Source organism: Sphaerodactylus townsendi, linkage group LG01, assembly GCF_021028975.2.
Source record: "Sphaerodactylus townsendi isolate TG3544 linkage group LG01, MPM_Stown_v2.3, whole genome shotgun sequence".
NCBI classification, from domain to species: domain Eukaryota; kingdom Metazoa; phylum Chordata; class Lepidosauria; order Squamata; family Sphaerodactylidae; genus Sphaerodactylus; species Sphaerodactylus townsendi.
The window spans coordinates 110,126,004-110,152,975 of record NC_059425.1 but is presented as its reverse complement, the minus strand read 5'-3'; the positions used below and the strand labels follow the sequence as shown (position 1 = coordinate 110,152,975).

The window sequence follows — 26,972 nt, the reverse complement described above, 5'->3', positions numbered from 1 at the left end:
AAACCAAAATATGTTCCGTTTTAAATATGTATATAAGTAAGTATTCCCTGTGCTTTTTGGCATAGTTTTACCCTGATGCGCCTGTCTCTTGTACTGTCCATATTATACAGGCCAGGCTTTTCATATGCACAACAAAGTACGGAATGAGCATGTTGTGAAAAGTCTTTATAAGCTGTTTTTAATAAGATTGAACACACATTCAAAGTAACCTTAACCAAACTGTTACGAGTTATTTTTTCTAAAATAAACCAATTTCTTGTCTCAATTTTGTAGTAATTAATAGCTTCTACTAAATTTGCCATCTATAATAGTTTTGCTTTAAATTAAAACTTTAAATTAAAGCCCCTCAATAACACCCTTTTGTTATGACTATGACTAGGCCATCTTTGTAGCTCATGGGCCAGGATTTAAAGAAAAAACGGAGGTACCGGCTTTTGAAAACATTGAGGTTTATAACTTAATGTGTGGTAAGTATTATTTAGTCCTTATGTGCATTATACACCTCATTGGTCAGGCTGTACCTGGAATACTATGAGAAAAGCAGAGGAGAGTGGCAAGGATAATTATGGACCTGGAGACCAAACCCTACAAGAAAAGGCTGAGAGACCTGGGAATGCTTAGTCTAGAAAAGAAGGCATGAGGAGACATGATTACTTTCTTTACGTATGTGAAAGGCTATCACTCAGAGGAGGGCAGGAAGCTGTTCCTGAGTTGTACCCTCTAACTCTTTTCTGCCGTCAGAAGTTTTTCCCTCCAAAATGGCATTTTCTTCTGTTATTGATCAGCCCACTGGTCAACGTTTATGATAACGAGGTAGTGTGAATGTGGTGATTTTTCTTTAGATTTTTCACCTTCTGTTTCCCCACCTTTATAATAGAATAAGAATAAACATGTTCTTTGTTTGCTGTATGTTGGCACCTCTCAGACAGGCTGTGATCTATGCTTAGGTCATTCAAAATAAGTCCTTTTGCTTCTGTCAGAAATGAAAATTTAGGCACCAGAGGCATTATAATTTTAAAAAAGAAAAGTAAGTTTTTATTTACAAGAACAAAATTTGTTTTGGTAAAGTAATAAGTATCTTGAATCTTAAAGCAGGTAAATAGTGATGTTAATAAAGACAAACTGTTGCTGGATCTCACTTTATATATATATATATATATATATATATATACACACACACACACACACACACACACATACATACATACTTTTATTTAATCTTTTCAATCATTACAATAAACTCATTAAATTAAATCTTTTCAATCATCACAGTAAACTCATTAAATTCTATACAATCAAATAGTATATCTTAATGTACAGTATGTAGAGTAGAGTTAGTTCATATATGAATCATATAAGGAAATCAAAAGAAGGAGTTATCTTGCCATTCAAATAGTTCACCAAGTCCTATACATTAAATCCAATATTCTCTAAAATATACACTTTGTAAGTGTTGACAACATTTTGCGAACCAATTATATTCCCTTATTTATTTAAATATTTTAAATAAATATTTAAGTCCCAATTTTAATTAAATGGATCTCACTTCTTATTTGGCTACAATTTAGTTCAATTAGTTCCATTAGCTTAATTAGCTTAGTTCCTTTCAGTTGTAACAATTAAGCATTTATATACAGATATATACACATTAGTAGAGTTGAAACACTGTGCTTTTCTCCTCTTTTGTCAGAAGGACCTTCAGTTTATTTTCAGGTAAATATCCCAAAACAGTTTCTCTTCACACAACTGTCAGACAATCCCTTTGTGCTGCCAGCAGGCAGGGAGTAGCCAGGTCTGACCTGGCAGGTCCAAACGAGCAGCAAGCACAAGCATAGTCAGGTCACAGTCAATTGGGTCAAGGCAGGCAAGGCAAAGTCCCAACAGGTCACAGCACAGGAGATCAGGTAAATAGGCTGGGGATCAGCAGTAGACCAGGCACACGGAGGCAACAGAAAACACAATTGTTGCACCTAGGCAGAAGCAAACTCACAGCAAGGCTTATATAGAAAGCCTTGTTCAAGGTGCTGGGGTTCTGCAAGGAGTTAATCCTCATCATATACAGAGACTTCTAATCTCCCATATCTTGCTGCCAAACTAGCACTCCTTCTTTGCTTCTGCAGTAGCAGCCTCTGCTTCTACTTTGCACAGCTGGCTCATCACTGGGTTCTCTAGGAGGATCTGCAGACTCCTCCACCTGTATGTCCTCAGTCAGGGAAGGGCTGGGCATTGGCTCTGCTGCCTGGTCTTCCTCAGGAGCAGTCACTTCTGGCTGCACTGTGTCCTCAGGTTCTGCCTCAGAGTTCTCTGTGTCCTGGTAAGTACCCAGGGGCTGGCTCATGACACCCTCATCTAGATATGTCTTGCCCACATGTTGTTTTCCAGAGCAGGATTTATTTCTATTCCTCAGAAAGTAAATTCTTCTCTTTTCTCTTTAAAATCCCACAATTTTCATAAGCTTTCTTGCTTAGTATCTAAGTGTGGATTTGATTCAGATAATACAAACTAGCAACCCTTGTGTGTCTTTCGTGTGAATACTTTGTTTACACCTGGAACTCAGCACAGATTCCTTTAATCTGATTACCTTAGTCTTTAAACCGTTCCACACATCTGTTCACTAGGGCTGTTTCTGCACGGGGAAACAGCAGCGCCTCAGGGATGGAAAAAAATGGTCCCTGGTGCACTGTTTACACAGGAGGTGCTGCTGCATCACAGCAGCGCTGTCCTGGCTCCCCACAAGCGACACAAAGACACTGCTTCCGAAACTTGCTCGGGGTGCGAGTTTTTTGGAATACGCCGGCTGTCACCTGTTGCCGAGTGAACAGCAGCGGGTGGAAACCGGCATATTCCCACGGCACTCCCGAACAGCTGCCTACCTTTTCCCTGCCTTCCATCGCTCTGAGGAGGGAAGGGGACACACCTCCTTGCCTCTGTCACTTCACGCCTCCTTGCCTCCATCACTTCAGCGTGTCCCCTGGCCTACCCAGAGCGATGGAAGGCAAGGAAAAGGTAGGCAGCTGTTCGGGGGGCTGTGTGGCTGTGCGGCGCCTGCTCCGCCAGCAGCACAGCCTGTGGGGCCATTCGTGCGAACGGCCCCAGGGCTTTCATCGGCATCAATCATGCTGATGCAAGCCCACAAGCCTGGCTGTGCAGAAACAGCCTAGCTCACTTGAACAAAATCTCTTCATGCTGACTCAAGAACTCTCCATCAGTCAGCCAATCACAAGCAGTCCTCACTTAACTCATTATGTGCTGCATTCGAACTGCAGTAAATATGGCTAAGTATTGAATTTGTCACAGCAGCAGAAATAGGATTCACAATAATGGATATAAATTACAGGCAGAAAGGTACCATCTGGACTTTATGAAGACATTTTTTACAGTAAGAGTATTTCAGCAGTGGAATCGGCTGCATAGGGCAGTGGTGGGTTCCTTCTCTCTAGCACTCTTCAAGCAGTGGCTCAACAAAGGTTGCCAGGCATTAAGGCTGATCCTGCATTAAGTAGGGAGTTGGATTAGATTCTATATTTTCAGATTTTTGCAACAAGGAAAGCAAGTAAGTAGAAAAATGGTGTTTGGTTTCCATAACTGTGTCATGCAAATTGTGTCCATACTAATAGCATTATACAAGCATGTGTAATATAATACACAAACTTGTAATCTAGCTTTCCTTCTTTGTGTATGATGGGAGTCCTGTGTTGAAGGACAATGGCTCCATGTTTGCATTTCTCACAGGATCACAGGAAGCAGATTACTGCTCTGCCTGTTGGGATGGGGAAATCTTAGAACACTGAATCTGGAGGTCTCCATGGACATGCCATAGCAATCACAAGAGCAAAGCAGAAGGTTCTCCCTTCTGTTCTACTAAACTAATAGGTTGGATCCTGCAGACACAAAGATCACTGATCTTTTCCACATTTACTTTCCCATAGCAGTCCTTTTCAGTCCTGGGAAAGTTTATTCCCAAGGGCATGGGACCCCTGTGGACTAATAGCCAAGAGTGTTGGGTGCGGCAGTGGAAAAGGATGAAATTGCCTTCTTCTCCTGTCAATAGAACTGTTCTGGCAATGAGGTTACCATTTTGCCTCTTCTGTCAGCAGTCAGGTTCTTACTCAGGACCAAATGAATTTGACCATAAATAAATTAAATTCTCGCTATATTTGTGCGTGTCCTTAAGCAGAATAACAGTAGTGATATGTAGAATGTTTGATTGGAAAATGGTAGCTAGTAATGTCAATTCTTCTTTATTAAGTGCCAACTGTATAATGGCATGGGGCAGAGCTCTGGCTCAAATTACATCTTGGAAGGAGTCTGAAATAAATCAATCTTGGGTGTTAAGTGAGCAAGAAAAACAATTATTTTTTCTTCTTAACAGATTTACTTAAAATTACACCAGCACCAAACAATGGGACACATGGCAGCTTAAACCATCTTCTGAACTCTCCTTTTTACCGTCCATCACCGGCAACGGAGCAGTCTTCTCCTTCCACTTGCCCCTTCAGCTCCCTGCCATCTTCAGATACCTCAGGATGTGTCTGTGATTCAGTAAGCCCTAATAGATTCAGCATTTTTTTTTTGCTTATAAATTGCTTCAAAGATGAACTGTGCCATCTGTGACTAACAATTATTCTGATATTTTTCAGATAACAGATTTGGAGGCAGTGAATCAAAGATTAAATCTCAACAATGAAGCAAGTGAGTACAGGAATTAAAAGGAAAGATCCCCCCCCCCCACATCATACTCACACACACACACACACACGGGGAGACACACACACATCAACCATAACATAAAACACTGCAATGTCCAAAATGGACTGTGCCCGGTCTTGAAGATTTGTACCGGTGGTGGTAGAGAGGAACAGAGAAGGAGGAAGAATAATAGCACAAATAATAAAAAGCAAAAAGCAGGTTTCCGTTTGCAACTGCTTCTCAATAGTGAAGGTTACAGTTCTACCGTAGAACACCATGAAATTAAGGGAAAGTTACCTACTTATTTTAATTACATTAGTGTGAAAATTACTGGAAATTAAAAGACCTATAACTTCTTCCTGTCTTATATTCATATTTCATGATGCAGCTGCTAAATACCGTAGTTTCTGTGAATGCCTGAAGATTGATTCATGGTGTAAGGGGCATTGTCTAATGAAAGGAGTAAGAATGCAGCATGATCTATCCTATCAGCTTCTGTCTGCTTCCAGTCTCTTGATACCAGATTTTTAAAGTTTCTTTAATGCACTGTCAGGTTTACCAGGCATCGCTTGTGACCAGCAGGAGACCAGGGAGGATAGTGGTAAAACCACAGAGTTTCCAGGGATTCCTAGAAAGGACTGGCATCACTTCCAGGAACTCACTGGAAGTGACATTATGCTGCCAGCCTTATAGGCATTAAAATTATCCTATATCACTCTAGGGGCAGTGGCAGGACATGAGAAGTTGCTTGCAAGGACATACAATGCTACATTGTTATCATATATACAATGGTGTATAATATATCATATATACAATGGTGTATAAAAATGCTGTTCAAATAATTATGCAACCCATCCACACTGGGCAAGTTAGATCAGGGGTCTCCAGTTCATGGGTTCTGTAGAGCCCACAGACACTTTCCTGGTGCACACCATGTGTTTTAAGAAAGTTGGACCAGGTAATATCCCTTCACAGCAGGCCTTCTGATTGGCCATTGGAGATCTGATTGGATGTGCATTTAAAAAAAAAACAACCCATGTTTTGCCTGGTTTTATTCTCTCTCACTTCTTTGTCCCAGTGTATTTTGAATCATTACACCTCTTGACCCCTGCACTTGGGCTTCTTCTGTTGGTGTATGTGATTCTCCCTCCCACAGAGTGGTTGCTCCTATCACACTATATCAGAATTCCAAATGTTTAAAAAGGTTTGGATCCTGGTTTAGGTGCTTATTTAGTTTAATCTGTTCTCAAAGGAGCATTGTTTCCTGCATAAGTCTTGTCAGTTTAACCATCTAACCAGGAAAGAGGAAATGCAGATAATAGGGATGCCAGCCACCAGGTGGGACCTGGGAACAGAGGCGTAGCTACCAGGGGAATGGGGTGGGTGGGTTGTGTGTTGCACCGGGCATGTGTCGTTGGGGGGGGGGCTGCAAAAAAATCAGGTTTGTGGGGGTTTTGTATTTTTTAGTGTTTTTTCAGTTTTTGGCCTTCAGGGGGCGCAGTTTTTAGGCTAGCAGCACCAAAATTTCAGGGATTTTTTGGGAGACTCCCTTGATGATACCACCCAGGTTAGGTGAGATTTGGTTCAGAGGTTTCAAAGTTATGGACTCCCAAAGGGGGTGCCCCATCCCCCATTGTTTCCAATGGGAGCTAATAGGAAATGGGGGGTACACATTTGAAGGTCCATAACTTTGGACCCCCTGAACCAAACTTCACCAAACCTGGGTGGTATCATCAGGAGGGTCTCCTAAAGATGCCCTGAAAGTTTGGGGCTTCTAGCTTAAAAATTGCACCCTTGACAGCAGGCGCCCCCCAAATTTCCCCAGATTTTCCTTTTAAATCCACCTGCTTCAGCATGGATTTAAAGGGAGAATTTGAGGTCTCCAGTTTAAACATTGAAAGTGATGCTGTTTCAGGGTGGGGGATAATCCAGTCCAAAACAGCATCACTTTCAATGTTGTTTGAACTGGGGACCCCAGATTCTCCCTTTAAGGTGGATTTAAAAGGAGAATTTGGGCTCTCTAGTTTAAACACCATTGAAAGTGATGCTGCTTGGGGATGGATTCCAGCATCACAGCAGCTGCCCATGGGGGGCAGGGGGGGGGCTGGATTTTGCACCTGACTTCATTTTTCCTAGCTGTGCCTCTGCCTGGGAATTGCCTGGAATTGAAGTTCATGTCCAGGCTACAGATATTAGTTTCCCTGGATAAAATGGAGGGTGGACCCTGTGACAGTGTTCCCCACTGAGGTCTGTGTCCTTTCCAGGATCCATCCCCAAATCTCCACAGTTTCCTAACCCGAATTTATCCCCCAGTTTTCATCACTGGTTTAGAAGAAACCTCAGAGAGAAAAACCCTCTAGCCTAGTTCTTTTCTACTGTTTTTTGGGTTACATTTATTAATGTAGTGAAATTGTGAACAATATAATTACTTCCTTGCAGTCTGATTTTGGTACAGTCAATTCTGCCACCTCATTACCCAGATCTGGCAGGCCTATTACTGTGACATTCTGCTATGTGTGTAGAACAGCACACAGTAGACCTCCTCCATGTTCTCAATTTTCTGAAAAGCAAAGATTCTAAATAAACATATATACTAACTTTGTAAACAATTCTATTGCATCATTCTTGTGTATCTATTTTCCACCTCAGTACATTTTTGTGTGCTTTCACAAATGTGAAACTCAGTAATTTTGGTTTTTATTCTAGAACAACAGACAGAGGCTTATAATTTGCCTTACGGTAGACCCTATGTTCTACAAAAGCAGAGTACCTATTGTCTCCTTCATCATAATAAATATATAAGTGGATACAGCCATGACATTTGGATGCCACTATGGAGTTCATATAGTGTCAACAGACCAGTAAGTTTTCAAATCTATGTACCTTTTGTAGTATAATGGCAGGGTGTACAGGAAATGGTCAGGGTTGTTAGCAAGCCTGGTTATTATAGTAGTAACCGGCAATATCAGAATTCTTTAGCATCAACTATATAGGGAGCATTCTCCACAATGCCCAAGAACATTTCCAGTACACTCCTGTAACAGCTGAAGTTCTGGTGTTTGTAAAATGTGGCTAGACAAATTGTGACCCACTAATCTGTTCCCTGACAAATATGCTCCTCTCCCAACTTTCACCATCCAAGGCAGACTTGAGAAACAGGACATTTCTGAACTCCGTCATGGGCTGCCACAAATGGCTGCTGGAGTGAGTAGGTATGAGTCACAGATTTTACATGCCTTTCCCAAAGTTTTTTCAAAACCAGAGTTGGAGTCAGTATATGAAGGCTAGAATTTATAAATCATGTAAGCTTGAAATATCTCCTTTTAACAGCCAAAAGTAAGAATTGATTTATAGTTTCAAAGGGGGAGGGCTAGCTCTCTCACTAAAGAAAGAGACCCCCCCTGTCCTGGTCTCCAATTCCTTTCCCCTACTTGACAGGGCAGTGGGGCAAAAATGGGAGGGGGCTGGTTATCATGTTGATGAAGGGCCTTTCCCCACTTTCGTCCTTCCCCTCTATGCCACGCGCTGCTCTCAGCACGCAGCATCCCAGGAGCGTGCCCGGCGGTCCCCACAACCCCGCGCTCTGCGCGGGGCCATCAAAAGGCACCGTTGAGAAGAGCGCCTGGGATGTTGCGTGTTGAGGGGCGCGACAGCAGCAGCTTCAGGGCGGCTGCGCTGTCGCCGCCCCTCTCAGTGGGGAGTGCCGAGGGACCCCGCACTACTCTCCTCGAGTAGCGCGGGGCTTAAGGGAAGTGGGGAAAGGCCCGAAAAATGTCACTTTCAGTGCAAAACTGAAAGTGATGTCATTATGCTGTCACAGTGCTTTAGGATTCATCCCAAACTCTTAAGTGTTTTGAGTGAATTCTACAGCATTGTCACAATGGAAAAGTGTTGCATCTGGTTTCATGCTGGAAGTGACATGGAATGTTATTACAACACCCATACCTTGTCCTTGCCCCCAAATTCTTCTGCTGGGGTTCCACCAAGAGCTAGCAACTGTATCCCAAAGATTTATTATGATCGATCAGAATACTAACTGCAAAAGCTCATGAGAACAGACTGAGTATAACTAGAGTCCAGCTACTTTTTCTCATTTCATGCCAATTTATGTCTCACAGTCATACTTCTTGTGTATTTTCTGTTTCTTCTTCTCAGAACTGCACAAATAGACCAATGTATATTCCAACACACTGGGCCCAATTCTATTTAAAATGCTCACTGTGTATTATTTTTTTTAAAATAATAAATCTTTTGTAAGCAAACAACAACAGAAAAAGACCAAAAAGGTAAAACGGTGTACAAATATATCCTTATGCTAAGTACATCCCATATGTTCTATGATTACAGTTACATAAAACAATACTATATATTTTGATAATTATTGAAAACAAAAAATGAAGAGTAGTTTAGAGGACAGAAAAGAAAAAGAATTAAAAGAATTATATAAGATACAGGTGAAAGCATAAGAGAATATTAAAAGTACTAACAGTTTGTTTTTGATTCCGCTATTGAGATTGATCTCTATAATTATTTGAAAAGAACAATCAAAGTAAGTTCATTTTATCACCTATTACTGTGCTGAATAATTTGTTTTAACATACTATATTTTTTCCCTTTCTCTACGGAATTCAGACTGACTGGAAAAGAGGGTGGAGAAAAAAGGGAAATCTATCCAAATTAAGACATTCAGAACAGAATCAAGATACTGGTTGTGGTGGGTTTCCAGGCTGTGTGGCTGTGGTCTGGTAGATCTTGTGCCTAACATTTCGCCTGCATCTGTGACTGGCATCACTAGACATAGGCTCATTCCGCACATGCAGAATAATGCACTTTCAAACTGCTTTCAGTGCTCTTTGAAGCTGTGCGGAATAGCAAAATCCACTTGCAAACAGTTGTGAAAGTGGTTTCAAAACACATTATTTTGAGTGTGCGGAAGGGGCCATAGTGTGTTAACAGACTTCTCTCTGTGATACACCTCTGAAGATGCCAGCCACAGATGCAGGCGAAATGTTAGGAACAAGATCTACCAGATCACAGCCACACAGCCCAGAAAACCCACCACAACGAATTGAATCCAGCCATGAAAGCCTTCGACAATACATAGAATCAAGATAATTGATATATAAGTTCCATGTTCTTTTAAATTGGTCTGGTCTTCTTAGTTTACATGTTAAGTTATCAGTGTCCATAATTTCATAGATTTTCTTTTCCCATTCTTGAACTTGAGGTGGTAATGTTGATTTCCACTTCGCGATTTCTATTCTTGCATTTTCAATCAAATATAAAAACAAGGTATCATTTCTCCAGAGTTTCTTATCATCTGTTAAGCCCAACAAGAAAATCTCAGGTTTTACTTCTATATTATGGTTGAAGATTTTTTCCATTATCACATCCCTTCAAAATTTGTTAATTATGGGACATTCCCACCACATATGCATCTGACCTTCTTTTTACATTTCCAACAAAAGTCTGAGGTATAGCTTTTCATTCTGAACAGCCTCAGTGGTGTAAAATACCACCTGCAGAACATCTTTTCAAAATTTTCTCTTAAGCTCACTGAAGCTGTGAAATTATTGTTTCTTATCCAAAGGACTGACCATTCGTCTAACATGAGGTTCCATCCCGAATCTTGCATCCAGCGTATCATGATGTCTTTAACCTGTTCCTTTTCAGTTTTGTATTTTTGTAGTAAAGAAATAATAGTAGTAGATAAAGAAAAATCAATTTTCTTTATCAATTTAGTCATCTTTTAACAAAAGGATCTCAAATTCATTTTGTATTGTCTGAAAGCCCGCATTTTCCTTATCTTTTCTGTATGCATCTTGGATCTGAATATAGCTGAACAAATGACACTGTCTGTCTCCCAGGAATATCTCTGTCCTTTCTTTTAATTCAATTTCACTGTTTTCTTTTTTCAATGTGTCCTTGTAATTATAGCGTAAATCCTTTTTGATGAATTCTCTAATATTTATTTCACTCTGGATATCCATAGGGGTGTTTTAGAGAGCTCACTGTGGATTATTGTTACTACCAGGACTCTGAAGAGGAAGCATAGAAATATTTTTTTTTAAAAATGAATAATATGCTACAAATAGAAATGTGTGAGTGCCATGTGTAAAACAACTGATCACTTGTTTATGCTGACTCTAAGGATACTAGCCAACTTCATGAAAATGTTCCCCCTCCCTGTTGTGATGGAAATCATATATTATGTAGGGAACTTCCCTAATTGACACCATCCATGCAGTTATATTTGTTGTGAGAACCATAGCACAACAGAATGTATGATTGTGCCACATTATGCCACAAGAGTATGTGTGTGAGGGAACCATTGATTGACCATGGCTTGAGGAATTTAATATAGATATAGCAGAATAAGCTGTATAAACTACCAACAATATCTGTCACTGTAAGCATGGAATGCAGAAGCTTATTTTGCTTTTTCCTTGTCCTGTTTCAAAATTAGATTTGGTATTAATGGGATTTTGGAGTTACTTCATAGCTCAGACATAGAAATAGTTATGTCATTATGAGTTATCCTCCTTACTTTTCCAGGCAGAATTGTTTTTTTAAAAATTATTATATCCTGCCCTCCTGTGCTGAGGCAAGGCTCAAGGCAGTGTACAGCATGAGGATAAAAACGGCTACATCGGAATTTACAATACAAATAATAATAAAATACATACATAAAAACAAACAGTAAATCACAATAAATCTAAAATAATAGCACCTGAATCAACAATGACTCCCCGATACTAAAGCAACATCTAAATTAAGCATTCTAAACAGTGTGGCAAGATCATGCACAGCCTGGTTAAAGCTCAAAAGAGGGGGCTGGTGACAGGAGCTGGAGAAGAGCAGCTGCGAGGTTCAGATTTCAGGGCAGTAGTTAAGATCATTATAGACGTAAAACTGTTGCTGTCATCAATCACAGGCCTGGGGGAACATCTCTGTCCTACAGGCCCTTCAGAATTGAGAGAGGTCCCTCGTGTAAGAAGAATTAGGATTACAAAATGAGCGATCATGATTTCGTTTTGACTAAGGAATGGAGTGAGAAGACCAATTTTAAGCAGTTCTTTATACATGTGGGGAAATCTAGGGAGAACACAAATCTAAGATCTTGCTTGAGTACAAAACCAAATATCTCCACATTCAGCTGAAGTGATACATAAGAATTGCACAATAAGAATATTCATATGATTATTCACAAGATTCTTTTAGAAATAGCTATTTAGACATTTTCAAAAGGGGCACAGGGATCTAAATATGTAACATGTAAACAAAGGAGACAATCTGCAAAGTCACTTAATTTTTTTTAAAACAATGTGTTGAAGACATCCACTTTTAAGACCATGTAGTGAATTGTATCATTCGCCTTAGGGATTGCAGCAGAGAAGAAAAACAAGTGAAATTCCAGGTGCATGCAGAGTTTTCTTTGCACACATTTCCCTTGATAATATCTGTGACATGTTTCCATTATGTGCAAACAAATCTGGTGCACTGTTTATGCTGCTGGAGTTTCAGTCCTCAGATGCTTGCTAAGTATTGTACTCTGTAAATATTATAAAAGTAGTGGAAGCTGGATCGAGCTTGTAAAGGATAGTTTCTAAAACAATGGCTTTCAGCTGTATTTCAGGATAAACTAGGATTCTGTTATTGACCTTTTCATGCAACATGCAGCTGCATTTGAGGTGCAGGTAGTCCAGGGCAGGGGGTAGTGGCCATACACCTCCACTCATGTGCTCTGCAGCTGATGCCAGCAAGGGGCAACCTTTCACAAAAACTGCTGATGCAAGCAGCCAAGCCACAGGGGATAGCAAAGAGAAGGGGAAAGGGGTAAGGGCACACCCTGAAAGGCTCCAGCAGCAGCAGTGCCTAGTAGGCTGAAGGAGAAGGCTAGCAGCAGGTGGAACCTCCTGGAGGGAGGACAGACGGACTGACCAGCCTCTTAGAACCTCAGGGGATGGAGGAGCAGGAAAAGGGAAGGCCCAGTTAGGGAGGCCCAGATTTTCTTTAGACTGCAGGGGTCCACTTCTAATGAGTAAACATTGGGCAAAGCTGAGGTCAGCCCACCCCTAGAAAATCCATCATTAGGCCAGTGCAGGGAATGTCAAGGAGGAATCTCTTTAGGTACCAGTGTCAACCAATGAAGCCAAAAGAAAGACAACTGGAGGTGAGGGTGGTGGTTAAGGCAGAGGCAAACCGGGGGAAAATGGTTCCCAGAGACATCCGTTCTCCAGGAGCCCCCCCCCCCGCCGCTATGCCTGGGGCAGGGCTAATTCCTGGCCCCACCCCTGAGCCTGGATCCTCTCAGCTGCTGGCTCTGAGCCAGCAGCCAACAGTCTCTTCTGCCCTGAAGGGCAGGAACACTCCCCCGAGCTTATAAAAGCAAAGGTGCCAGCACGGAGCCTTCCAGTTGCTTCTGTCCTCCCCAGGCAGCTGGGAGGGGGCGGGGCTTGGGGGGGTCCTCTGGCTTCCTTGGCCCCGCCCATGTAAATGACAACAAGGGTGGGGCCAAGGTCACCTGAAGACAACAAGGTCACCTGAAGACGACAAGGTCACCTGCTTCCTTGCTGTCTTCCTCGTCACATGGGAGCAATTTTGTGCCCCCCACATGACCAGATCAGTGGCACCCAGGGACCGAGGGTACCCCCTGTCCTTCAGCAAATATGCCACTGGGTTAAGGTGAAGACACCACCTTGTCCTATTCTGAGACTCTTCCTGAGTTGGGATTCATAAAAAGGGATTAGTGGAGGGCACTACAGCCCCAAATTTCCCAGCATTAATGGAGCCTGACATAGGTGTATTAGGAGCCTCCAAGGTATTTGGTGTGTGCACCTCTCATTTATCTTCACAGTAGTGTTCTCAAGTAAGTGAAAATGAGGTCAAAATCACACATGTTTTACATGCTATAATGAATACTTTGGGAATCTGCAGTTTCCAGAGCATCAGCTGACACACTGACATCACCACTGGGGTTTCACCCAGACACAGTATTACTGTATTGCACATCACACCTGCCCCTTAGCCTACCTAAGTTTAGAAGTATGAGGACTGTGGACATGTAGGGACACATATGATGCCTGGGACTTAAGGTGTCACCCATTCAAGAAGAGGCTGCACTCCACTTCAAGAAACAGGTCCATAATGTGGGGATGTTTTTCACCCCAGTTTACTGCTGGATGAGCATGTAGCTGCTGTGACTGGCAATGCCCTTTCCTGTCTTGAGTGTATAGCCAGTAGTGACCTTTCTTGGGCAAAAAAGATCTGGCCATTATGGTGTATGCTCTGGTTACATCTAGATTCAATTACTGCAGCGTGCTCTATGCAGTGCTGCCCTTGAGAAGTGTTCAACTGGTTCAGAATACTACAGCCAGGATATTGACTGAAGTGGGCCATAAAGACCATATCACTTCAGGTTTGGCAGAAGGGAGAATTGGGCCAGCCAGGGAACTGGGCCATAGAAAGAGAAGCCCGAAGAGTTTGCTTTAAGTTTAATAGATGAAAAATACTTGCTTTACAGATCCCCCAATGAAGCAGTGTGTGAAATGTACAGGAATCTTTGTGTAGAATATAATCTTTTTAAAATTCCCACAGCATCATCATTTTTCTTTTCTGCTTTGCCCTTGTATTGGTGTGGTCCCCTCTTTTTCATATCTGAGAGATGAAGGACAAGAACTCTTGTTCCCAAAGGGTAAAAGAAGCAGAGAGGCAGAGGAGAAACAGACTCAGGGAGCTGTGGCTAGCTAGCTAGCAGGGTTTTTTTCTCAACTCCACCCCTACAGTTAGATGCACTGCACAACGGTCTCAAGACTAGGAAAAATATACCTAACTATTTCTTCAGCTTTTTATCTAATACCATTTATAGTATAAGGGAACATAATTTTATTGAAGAGGAGGATTTCTGACATCAGTAAGTGGGTAGACAGAGCAAACCAAATGCAAAATGCATGAAGAGATTGCTTGACAGCCGTAGAGAGTTTTTAAGGTGTCAGTGATAAATGTCAATAATAGGTGTCAAATGAATGGTGTCAATAATTAATCACCCAAAAGTCTTCCTGTGATTTTATTATTTTGGAAGCCCAACCATAGCCTGAATAAACTCTCATATTTGTAAAAACTGCCCTCAAACAATTTATCATGACTCAGACATATAGAAACAGCAGCCAGATTTTCTGGAAAGTACAGCCATGATTGAGAGGAAAAACTAAGATTTTACCTCTGGTTGTTTGGTGACATTTAGGAGGAAAAACATTACTCTTCCAGAGAAGGAAGAATTTGGTGACATCATACCACCCACCTCTCTCATTCTTTTTGTACCTCTCTCTCTCTCTCTCTCTCTCTCTCTCTCTCTCTCTCTCTCTCTCACACACACACACACACACACACACACACACACACACACACACCCTTCTTTTTCCACTGCCTGTCAAAAGGAATGCAAACATCTGCAATGTTTACTCAGTCATGTTACCTAATCTTGAACTTTATACTGGGGAACTAACTTCAGGATGTCACACACAGCTGTGTATAACTGACACAAGGTCTCTGGTACAGGGAAATTTACAGCCAAAAAACTGACTTTTACATTTTTATCCTGCTCTTTTTCCACATAGCTCAAAAGTGTACAGTTTCTTCCCTTCTCCTTGCAACCACCCTGTATTGAAGATTATGCTAGATTTTTCTTTCATATAAAATTTGGTAATTTAGCAGAGTGCTCAAAGACTTTTGTGTGCAGCAAAGTCTAATGAGCCCCTGTGTGTACCAGGAACTAAAAAAATTCTATTCAAATTAATATGCTTGATTTGTATAGGAACTCCATTTCTGGATAAGATAAATATCACCTACATCCTTCTATTATGGTGGTAATATGGAGAAGTGTGTGTACACGTGGAAGAGGTGGGAAAGCAGGAAGGAAGTGTTTTCCTGAGATTTTCAAACTACATATCAAAGCGATAGTGCCAGAGCAGTACAGAATGGATGTCCAGTGCCTTGACCCCTATCTTGCTAACTCTCTAGTCAAGGACCCCTTCGAAGTCTGACGAGACAATGCTAAGTCCTTCACTTCCAACAGATTAGGCTCACAGATGGTTACAATCAACAACTAGGGATAGGTACAGTGTAAAAACTATGTGAAGAGTGAAAGCCACCATATCTACAATTATAGTAATTACAGTGATGTGTGATGAGTGATTTACTTTCATTGGAAATGTGTATCTAGGCCAGACAGAGGGACTCTCCAGTTGATTCTGTATTAAACCCTCTCAATTATGTATCTAGATTTATGTATGAACTGAAGAAAATTTCATGAAAACATTGTTATACAGTGGATCTCATTTTTCTTATAGTTCCCAACTGAGTGGAAGATTCACTTCTTTCTGGAGAGATTCTGGGAGATTGATTTCTCACTGATCAATTCCACCGACAAGAGAGCATTTCTGGAAGTTCTTGCTTGAATGAGGCCCACATGTGTGCATTCTGTGCAGCTCTTTTTTTTTTCCTTCCCAGGGTGCATGTGTAGCTACAGAGGCCTCTAGAGGACCTCTGTGGCCACACAGTACACAGGCAAAAAGAAAAGGGGAAAAAAACATTCACTTCTCACTGGGCACAGTATATAACTGTGATGCAGCCACAGATGCAGGTGAAACATTAGGAACAAGATCTATCAGACCTTGGCCACACAGCTTGGAAAACCCACAACAACCAGTTGAATCTGGCCATGAAAGCCTTCAACAATACAAAAAAAAAGTATCTCTCTCCCCACTGCCTATACGTGGGATCTTTGAATGGTGGGCAGCAAGAGATTCTCCCGCACCCCAACTGAGAATCTCCCCTGTCTGAACACAGAGGCCACCATTTTCTAGATAATCTGCTCAAATGGTGGATGGAAAGGGGGAAATTGGACCATAGTTCACACAGACAAACTGGAAGTCATTCTCACAGGCAAGTAGGAAGCATTTGAAACCCGGATTTTGTAATTTTTGTAAATTTTTGTAAAACCTGGCATGAAATAAATATAACAGGCTGAGCTTGTTTTGGGAAAGAGACCTGTGCAAAGTTCTTCCCCAGAACAGGATACTTTTCTTTCTCAGCCTGTTATATTTGTGCTGTATGAATCCATCATGGATTGGGAGGTTTGGATAACTTGCTAAATGAAATGGGTGCTATAGATTTACCTAATGCAGGACTTACCACAAGTGGATTTTTTGATGCATAAGTGCTTGCTGCCATAATAGGCAACTTTCTGCTGTATAGTTCATGATTGATTTGTTATGGCATAGTGCTATAGATATTTTTGTATCATTGTGCTTTTCACATTTTTCACTTATTTGCACTTTATCATTAAATCACTCATCACTGTTATTAGTGTAATTGTGTCAACAGTCTAGATAAAGTGACTTTCGCTCTTCTCACAGATGGAGCAACTCAGTGGACTTCACAGGGATTTGATCCTTTATCTCTTAGGGTTGGATGCAATGTACTACAGCTCTTGCACAATTGGAAATGCAAGAAAAAGATCACAGAATTACTGTTTGCATTTCCACTTGCACATGATCGTGTACAATTAATTTCTAGGCACTATAATATGTATGGAGAGAAGTACTAGGTGTTGCACAGTGGAACTATGCTGTTTCTGTTTCCCTTGTGCATGGTGGAATCCAAACTCCAGTTTACACTAAGCAGACAATGTTTCCTTTAGCACTCCTCCACACAGTCCTGCTAGTTTTCTAGAAAAAAAAATGATCAGGACTTCATTGTATCTAGTTGTACATCTATGTGAAATTACCCCCTTTCATGTACATTTGAAGATATAATTCTGTTGGTTTATCTGAATTTGTTCACACATTATATTCATTCAGTATATTCATACACTCATACATGTATTCATCTGGTGTAAAATTAAAGTCCATTAGATGAGCTTTTGAAATTGGTCCCATTTTAGCCTGTGCTGTAACGAGATCAAATGGAATTTTTGAACTGAACAGACTTATCACTAGTCAAATGACTTCACAGGATCTTTTTCATTTTGTAGTTTATATATATTTTCTTCCTCATCACTTAAAAAAAAACCAGTCCTGGAAGTGGTTGAGACATGACCTACCAAACCACAGCGACTGCTTCCAAATGTTGTACTTAAAGTCCCACAAAATGCAAATAAATTATGCCTCTTGACACATTGATTACTGACTCCCTTTTAAAACAAGTTCTCATTATGAAAGGCAGTGACTATACTTTTCCTCCGACCCACAGCACAGGCTTAACCAAAATGTTATGAGTTACACTGATCTGTTCGAGTTCTGTTGGCTTGTTTCTTTTATCTTTAGCTGTGAAGGCACAGTAACGGACACAGCATGATGCCATCCAGAATGTCTTGTATTTGCATGGACGCAATGAGGAATAAAGGGAAACAGACACCAGATGGGGGCAGCTTTGTTGCCTTTTGTAGCAGCTTGGATACAGATAGATTTCACTAAAGATAGTTCAGTCTGATGTGTGAACCATGCTTGTTGAAGTGCAGTGCATTTTTGGCACTGGTTCTCTGCTAAACTGTTGAGCAAGAATCCTGTCCAACTAGCATGTTACTGTGCATTCTTCATTCATGTCATAAGTGGACTTTCATCAGAATCTCTACTGAAATGAATAGATTGCAGGAGTGGTGTTAATAGATAGAATTCCCCAGATACCCAAAAAATGGATGCTTGCATCTTTAATGTAAAGATAAAAATAGGAATATGCTAATAACTTTCCATATCACAGAAGTCTAATTTTTTTTCAGAATATTACAACTTAAAGCCCAGAAGTCAATAGAACTACAAATTAGTTCTTCATTTTAAGAATTATTTAACTTTATTCCATGAAAGTAATTCATATAACAGGCTAAGATGGAAAACAGAGGGTGCTCTCTTGAATAACTGGGATTTTTCTTTCATAAAAATATGTTGGTTGAAAGGGTGGGGATCATGGGCGATCTAGTCTCTTTCAGGACACCTTTTGTGAATTATCTCTTAAGTTCTGTTGGTGCATTTGTTGTGCCTTGCTAGTTTCTTCTAGTACTGGATACTTTGACTTTCTTGACAAGGCTTGTCTTTTGTTTTCCCATCTCAGTGACTCCCTTTATTACATATGATAAGGTAATGTTGACATGTAATGTTAAAAATAAGCCAGTGTAAAAAAATGCACCTGGATGATATTTGAAATTGATCTCATGACAAAAAGGCAAACATCCTTAGGTTGCATTTTATATCATTGGAAAAGGTTGTCTATGAGGTAGTCTGGGCAGACAAAGGACGTGGTTGAAAGAGGATGTGGTATGACCAGCATGAGGGACATTTGAAAATAGAGCAACTGTTGATATACTGTAGCAGAAAGAAGATGAGAGAATACAGGACTGTGTCAGACACTTTATGGCAAAGTATAAAACAAAAGGTTTATGCTGAATAGGCAAGCTGATGTGTATTCTGATTGATGCAAAACTGGCAGTAATAATCAGCATATCTGTGAACAGGTACAGCTTTACCTCCATCTGTTTGCTCCATTCCGTCTTGTTTCAAGTGAATTATTCACTTTATTTTCTTTCAGAAGCCATATGCTTAGCTTATCAAATATATTGCCAATACTTAAATGGTTTAAAGGTTTATTAGACATTATTTAATCTAAAAAATCCTCTTAAGCGATGCAGCTTTGTGATTGACACAAAGGTAACTCAGTCATCACTATGTACAGTCACACTCTGAGGTAGCTTTATAATTTATGCAAATCTGTCCAATCAGTGCTATGCAAATTTTATTTCACTTGACCCAGTAAACAGCTTTTTGCTAAACTTGATCCAGGTTTTGCTAAACTTAATCCACAAATGCAGTCATAGGATCATAGAAGAAGAAGTTGGATTCTCTCCTTTCTCTCCTATAAGAGACTTGAAGGGGCTTACAAACTCCTTTCCCTTCCCCCCCTCACAACAAACACTCTGTGAAGTAGATGGGGCTGAGAGAGCACAGAAGAACTGTGACTAGCCAAAGGTCACCCAGCTGGTGTGTGTTGGAGTGTACAGACTAATCTGAATTCCCCAGATAAGCCTCCACAGCTCAGGCGGCAGAGCAGGGAATCAAACCCTATTCCTCCAGATTAGAGTATACCTTCTCTTAACCATTATGCCACTGCTGCTCCAACCCCCCTGCTCAATGCAGCATCAGCCTAGAGAGCATCCCTGGTAAGTGCTTGTCAAGCCGCTGCTTGAAGACTGCCAGTGATAGGGAGCTCACCACCCCCCTAGGCAGCTGATTCTACTGCTGAACTACTCCTGTTGAGTATGCTTTCTCAGCAGGCTCACCACTGATTCAGACAATTAAAAATTGTAGATTCAGACTATTAAAAATTGATTCAGACTATTAAATTGTAGATTAATACAACTGCATAGATGTAGATGGGATGTATTATCTGAAGTTCATTCATGACAATGCCCAGTGGTGTTTTGAGGAAGGGACTGAAATCGCTACCTGGAGAATATTGCTAAAGGGCACTCAAGGTGGATAGAAAGGGATTGTCACTGTTCTTTGATATATTATGTAACTAACAAAGGCAGCTCTGAGACTCAAAATCTCAAGCCCCCCAAATATTGCTGGTCTCTAATGTCCTACTGGACTTGGATCTAGCTTGTCTACTGTAAACCAACAAGACTAACATGTGGGCCATGACTAGTTCTGCTGATCCATGATATCATCAGTTCATCCTGGATTCTACTAGCCGATCTCCAGTTTGTCTTCTTGTCTTCACCACAGCCAAACTAAGCCCATCATAATGGGAATCTCTTTCACAACACTAGCAGGAGAAAAGTAGTGCTTTCATCCCCCCCCCCCCCAGAACACCAACAGTTTTTAATTATATCCTCCTTTGCCTTCAGAAAAAGTAGGTATTCATATTTTATGCATCCTTTATATAAATCATGTCCCTGAACTTATCTATTACTGTTAGAAAAATTCTGCCTTTTAGGGCAATGTGCTACATTTTTTGCTCCAAAATGCTGCTACATCTTCACATGGCACCTAAGTCCCTTTTAGCCTTCTTTGCCCTCCCCCAACAAGGCATTATCAATGCTGAAGGGCCAAGGATAAACAGTTTGGAGAAAAACAACAGTTTCTATTTCTAGCACTGTCATGATTCATTATAAAAATAGAAAAAGAAGGAATCAATGAAAACTGCTAGGAAGTCACAAACCATAAAAGGCATTAGATTGGCCACAAGCGTGGGTGTAATACTCCCTCTCTTACTCTTTTTTCCACCCTTTTCCCTTCTAGCTGGAAGATGCCCCTCCTCTTCCTTCCACGGCTACAGACTGTCTGCGGCCAGATGTCAGAATCCCTGCTGCTCAGAGCCAAAACTGCTCCAACTACGAGCCAGACCTGAACATCACCCACGGTTTCCTCTACCCTCCAAGTTAGTAAAGTTCTTTATATAGAAAGAGCCTTAAAGTTTAACCAGTTGGATATGCCTGCATGTGTAAACATTTACGCAGCACTGAAATGACCCACTAGGGATACATGGGGGAAAAGAGAGGATTTCAGTGATATTTCATGATGGGAAAAAAGGAATAGCTTTGCTATAATCATGGTCTTTTACAGGGCATCATATCTGAATGTATTTGTTCAGCAAATTTAATTTTATTCTGAATAAATAAATATGAAAAGAAAAGAATTGACTTAAACTCTGGCTAATAGCATGTCAGCTATTAGCAAGGTTGATAAATCTTTTTTTCTAGGGATGCCATTTGACCACTTTTGGTGTGCAGACTCCCTCTGAAGAACTGGTGCTCCCCATTGGTACTCAAATGGGCAACAGAAGAAAATGGGAGGAGGGATGTCATTGATGCGTCAGTATCACTTCCAGCTAAAACTTGGAAGTGGCATCACTTCCACTCTAGGATTTTGCTGTTTTCTGTGGTTTTACTATACAGATTGGCAAAATACTAGACCAGTGGTAACGTCAGTTTCGAATTTTAGTCAGAAGTGATATCTTCCAAAATTCCAGACATGTGCTGGGCAAACCTACCCCCTTCACAGGTTCAGTTCCTGATCTTGAACTCCTCTAGGCTAGAGGATGGAATTCCACCATCAAATCCTTGCTTTTCCCATCCAGCCAAAATCAACACAAGGCCTATGTCTTCTATCTTCATAAGTGCATATAATTAATAAATAAACCCTTAAATAATTTATACAAATCCATTCATATTAATTCATATATTTTTGCAGACCTGAATTCAACTGATGTTGAACAGTATGATGCTTTACTTACAAGCAACATTGTCCCTATGTATAAAGAATTCAAAAGTAAGTTTTGATAAAATTTTTCTACACTTTTATAATGCATGTCAAAGAATATTTGCTTTCTTGTTGGCACAAATATAAAAGACAGTTTAGTAGTCTCATCATTTGGTCAAACTGTTAAGTCTCAAGTGGCCAAGGGATTGGAAACCACATTTCTGCATCCAGTTACTCCCTGAGTGAGTCTGTTACAAAGCTTTTTCATCCAGGTGCTACAGTAGTGACATTTGCGGTCCATTCCACACAGCCTAAATAAGATGTTATGAGAATTCAAAAAAGAGGCACCCTGGGAAGGAACTCCACACAGCTTTCTTCCAAAGATGTCCCCAGGATGCCTTATTTCATCTCAAGGCATCTTATCTTTAAGACATTAGAAGGATGACCCCCCCCCCCCCCGCCAGGTCATCTTCAAGATATCTCCTGCCTGGCTATGTGGATTGCAGGCACCAGGAAGCATCTTTTTCTTGGCCAGTCTTTGGTCAACTTCACCCTCAGCTCACACCCAGGGGTAGAACAAGGGGGAACTGCACCTGGGGCATGCACGCGGCCTTCGCCCCTGCTGAGGCGCTGCCCGCCCCACCCCAGAATGCCCTGGCCATGCCCCTGCTACGCCAAGTGCCCGGGGCATTATGCCCCCTGTCCCATTGGCGCTACGCCACTGCTGACACCCAACATTCTGTGTGCTGTGGAAGGGATTCTTCCTGCCTCCGTTTGCTGCAGGTTGCTCCAGGACGTTTGCAGTTTTCCTATTTTTTTAAAAAATCAATGAGCTATCTTCATAGCTATGCAGACGTGGTTCAATGGGCGGCAGACCAGGCTTCCAAGTGGCTAAGATTCTTGGATCCATGTCTGCGTAGCTACAAAGATAGTTCATTTAAAAAAATAGAAAAACTATATATTGCTGAAACTGGCAGGACAAGCTGAATACAATTATGTACTTTTTGGGCTGAACAGGCATCCAGATTGGACCATGCAGGGCAAACATCCTGGTGCAACCTGGAGCAAATGGTGGCAGGGAGAATCCCTTTTGCAGCACATAAAATGTCAGGCATGAGCTGAGGGTGAAACTGACTAGAGCACAGTCAGGTGGGAAGGGGCCTCTTTTCCCCTCTGATACCTATGCTGTGCAGAAACAATGTTAGAAGTGGCTTTTTAAAAAGATATTCTTTAGATGACTTATTTTGGGCGTACAGAGTGAAAAGAGGAAGTTGGCTTTTTAGGATGTCCCCCGGATGTCTTTTTTGTGATGTGCGGAATAGACCAGTATCTGGCCTTAGATGAGGACAGTGTATTTCCCTCATTCACAGAGGTTCCTCAGCTAGAAACATGAACAAGAAAATATTTGCGTCCAAGGGAGCAGAGTGATCCTCTTTAGTAAAACGCACCCATGTATTCTTTGTCTGTCTTCTGTACCCTTGTAAGTCAGGAGAAGAATTAATTGCAACCTGTCATAACAGAAAATTTGAATATTGTTTTGACTCTGGCACAAATGTGTGCCATATTATAACCTCTTGAGAGAGGCAACCATATTTCAACAGCTGGACTGCTGGGCATCTCCATTGCATGTAAAACAGAAGTTGTGCATTGGCATAAATAGGGGAAACCCTTCTTGGCTTATGTGCAGTGAGTGTCTTTGAGAACAAACTTTTGGAAACCTCAGAATAAGCCCTGACTGATCCCCATGAAATATAAGTTGTATACTAAGATCATAAGAGAGGCAGGTTTAGGATCACCCTTTCAGATATGTTGGCTTAAAATATTAGTGAGTGTGTGATAAAATTACCATGGATGGATGGATGGATGGATGGATGGATGGATGGATGGATGGATGGATGGATGGATGGATGGATGGATGGATGGATGGATGGATGGATGGATGGATGGATGGATGGATGGATGGATGGATGGATGGATGGATGGATGGATGGATGGATGGATAAATGTAAGCCTTAGATTTTAGTTATATTCTTATCACGTATAGCTGGAACATTTCTATATAACAAGTTATTAACTTTGAGACTAATTAAATCTCATAATCTTCATAACTACAGAAATATGGAATTACTTTCATGAAATACTGCTTCCAAAATATGCTAAAGAGAGGAATGGATTGAATGTGATCAGTGGGCCTATTTTTGATTATGATTACGATGGCCACTTTGATGCTCTTGGCAACATTACAAAGTAAGTTGTGTATTAGAAATATTATATAATTACATAATAGCCAAACTGACTGGCTTAAACCAGCAGTGAGGGAAGCTTTAATTCTGGTGGCAGAAAAAGGTAACCCCCCCTCTCCTCTTCACAGTTCAGGTTCATATCAGGCCCCCTTTCTGCACCTTCATTTAGGACCAAATAACAAATGCACTCTTGGAACTCTATTGTTATGTGTAATCTGCCTTGAGTCTCAGTGAGAAAGGTGGGCTGTAAATAATGTAAATTAATTAATTGGCTCTAAGCCAGTGAATACATAAAGTTACACAAAACCGTACACCAATCAGCTGATATGAACTGTTCCACATGCTTAGACGGCAACTTGAATAGCATATATTTCCATTTCCTAGTTTCAGAGAACATTACCATACTTACTATAGTTTCAGTTTCCCTGCCTGCTTTATTGACTCCCTAACATACCTATCTAAAGCCAGCATTTTCAACCCTGTAATAACATCTCTGGAGGTGGAGGAGGAAGTCTCTTGACCACTCTGGGGAGTCACTGGAGGAATGCAGAAATCTGGCTTGAAGCCATAGGAATGGCTCCCTTTCTTGCTGCTATGCCTGGAGAATGCCGTCAAGGTAGAGCGGGTGGTAGCAAGTGAGGCAGGTTGTCAGGGATGAAAATAACAGCCACAGGAAGTTGCAGCATGAGCAACATAGCAGTTGGCTAGAGCCTCACTAAATTCCCAGTCTGGGGGAGGGGGCAAAGACTGACCATTTGAATCAGCAATAGCTGCAGGAGGTAGCAAAGGCACAGAGGAACCCAGCATAGTCAGGATTCAGCCCCAATAATTGGGTCAGGACAGGCTTGCTTGGAGAGGCGACAAGTGACAGTGGCCTCCTTAGGCCCATGGGAGCTTGAGACAAAACCCTTTAAGACAGCCAGAAAGGAAGGGGCAGGTGAGCTAGGTCTGCACACCAGAAACTATTGGCCTGTGGACCTGCCAATCCCTTAGACACAAGCCCTGAATTGGAGGAATTGGGAGAGGCCAGAGGTCTTCCACCCCAGGAATCCCTTTGAAAGGTGAATCCTGGGAAAGCCTGGGAGAAAAAGCCACAGTTCATATGAGGTATAGAAGGAGTGGCAACTGAAAGAATGAGAGAGGATGTAGAGAAAACCCGCTCCTTGCTCTTTTCTGAGGTCCTTCCCAGGACAAAACCTACTGAATGGAAATGCTGGAGGGCACAACAGCTTGGCACTCTGCATTCTGGCAGACCTGGACACACACACCTCTTATAATTCACTTCCAAGATCTACTATTGTGGAGTTCTAAGGAGTTTGGGAGACTCTTTTGGACACATGAACAAAGCCAGTCAAATGAAATAATTTATTTTAAAATATTGTGGCACCATAAAGTTATAAGTGGCATAAGCCTATCAAATGTTTATTACATAATGACTAAAGGACAGAAACTGATATGATTTGAACAGTTTGGCTGTATAAAGCAGTGCTTGAAGGTTTTTGGCCTTACTGTTACTAGAGATGCTGTCTTTTAGGCTAGATTGGATGCCACATTTGTCAAAGAATGGTTTGGAGAGACAGAAAGAATTTCTGCCACAGTGTAGGAGGAAGGTTGAGATGACAGACTGGAACTTCCTCCCCAAGTCAAAGGCTTTAATATTCTGTCAGCCACACAAAGTTGTTTACAAGTTTTCACAAACACGTCAAGATGTGTACAAAATTAGCCCTGGCAGGATAACCCTGTTCACTGATTGAACAGACTAACACTGGCATTCACTCTGCGCCTTGGCGATCTGGGCAGCATCTTGTGTCCTGTGTCATTTACATATTTGCAATGTCCTGTGTCATTTACATATTTATTTGCAACACTTTCAAGAAAAAAAGGAGAAATCATTCCCTCAGATACATCATAATATCACTCTCACAATTCTTCTAAAACATTAATTCTGGTTAAATGTTACTTCAATTTTACACGTGGACAATATAGAATGAGAATAAAGTGTGTTATTATTGAAGGCATGATCCCTATTACAACCAAGAATAGTCAATGGGACTGTCTCCAGGCTTTAAAATCACATCTGACTTTGGGCAGTCTGTGAGTCACAGATCCATAAAGAGCATTATTAGAGGGCTCAAAGACCTCTTGTCATTCTTGCATCTGTTAATAATGTAACATGCCATGAGTGGATGCAATGTTTGTGCTGCAAGCCATTAATTGATGTTCTTTTGTAGGAATGTAAGCAACACAGAGATTCCCATTCCAACCCATTACTTTATTGTGCTGACTAGCTGTATGAATCAATCTGACACTCCACAGAACTGCTCAGCCTCTCTGGATGTCCTCTCTTATATTCTTCCGCATCGCCCTGACAATAGTGAAAGCTGTGCTGTAAGTATGGCATCATGCATTCCTCAGAGAAACTTAAGTATTTGTTACCTGTTTTGTCACTAAATGTGAGATTTCAACAAATGGGGCCATGGAGATTCCCATAAGAAGGTAACACAGCATCTAAACTTAATGGGTCTTTTCACTTGATTGTGGTAGCCCAACATCCTGATTGTATTGTGTATTTAGAAGCAAGTACTTTGGAAGAGATGTATATGAAACTAAGCAGGAGGGTAAATATCTCTTTTATTGTTCATGTCACTATTTTTTTTAAAATCCAGCAATTGAGCTAGTGAACTATTGCTAGTGGATGTAACACAACAAGCACTGCAATTCAAGAAAGATATTGACAAGCTGGAATGGGTCCAGAGAAGGGTGACCAAAATGGTAAAAGATCTGGAAT

General features: G+C 41.1%; 1 protein-coding gene across 2 annotated transcripts in view; it reads left to right on the top strand.

Moving 5' to 3' along the window:
* Positions 1 to 26,972, top strand: part of ENPP3 (ectonucleotide pyrophosphatase/phosphodiesterase 3) — a 90,439-nt gene that overhangs the window by 57,024 nt on the left and 6,443 nt on the right. The window contains exons 17-24 of one of the 2 annotated variants that reach the window (XM_048490606.1): positions 380 to 467; positions 4,373 to 4,542; positions 4,641 to 4,692; positions 7,396 to 7,550; positions 20,982 to 21,120; positions 21,933 to 22,010; positions 24,056 to 24,188; positions 26,416 to 26,572. In XM_048490606.1, coding sequence (XP_048346563.1) covers positions 380 to 467; positions 4,373 to 4,542; positions 4,641 to 4,692; positions 7,396 to 7,550; positions 20,982 to 21,120; positions 21,933 to 22,010; positions 24,056 to 24,188; positions 26,416 to 26,572 — 972 coding nt within the window. Of the gene's footprint in view, positions 1 to 379; positions 468 to 4,372; positions 4,543 to 4,640; positions 4,693 to 7,395; positions 7,551 to 20,981; positions 21,121 to 21,932; positions 22,011 to 24,055; positions 24,189 to 26,415; positions 26,573 to 26,972 lie in introns of those variants that run through there. The other variant, XM_048490613.1, reaches the window with a different exon arrangement.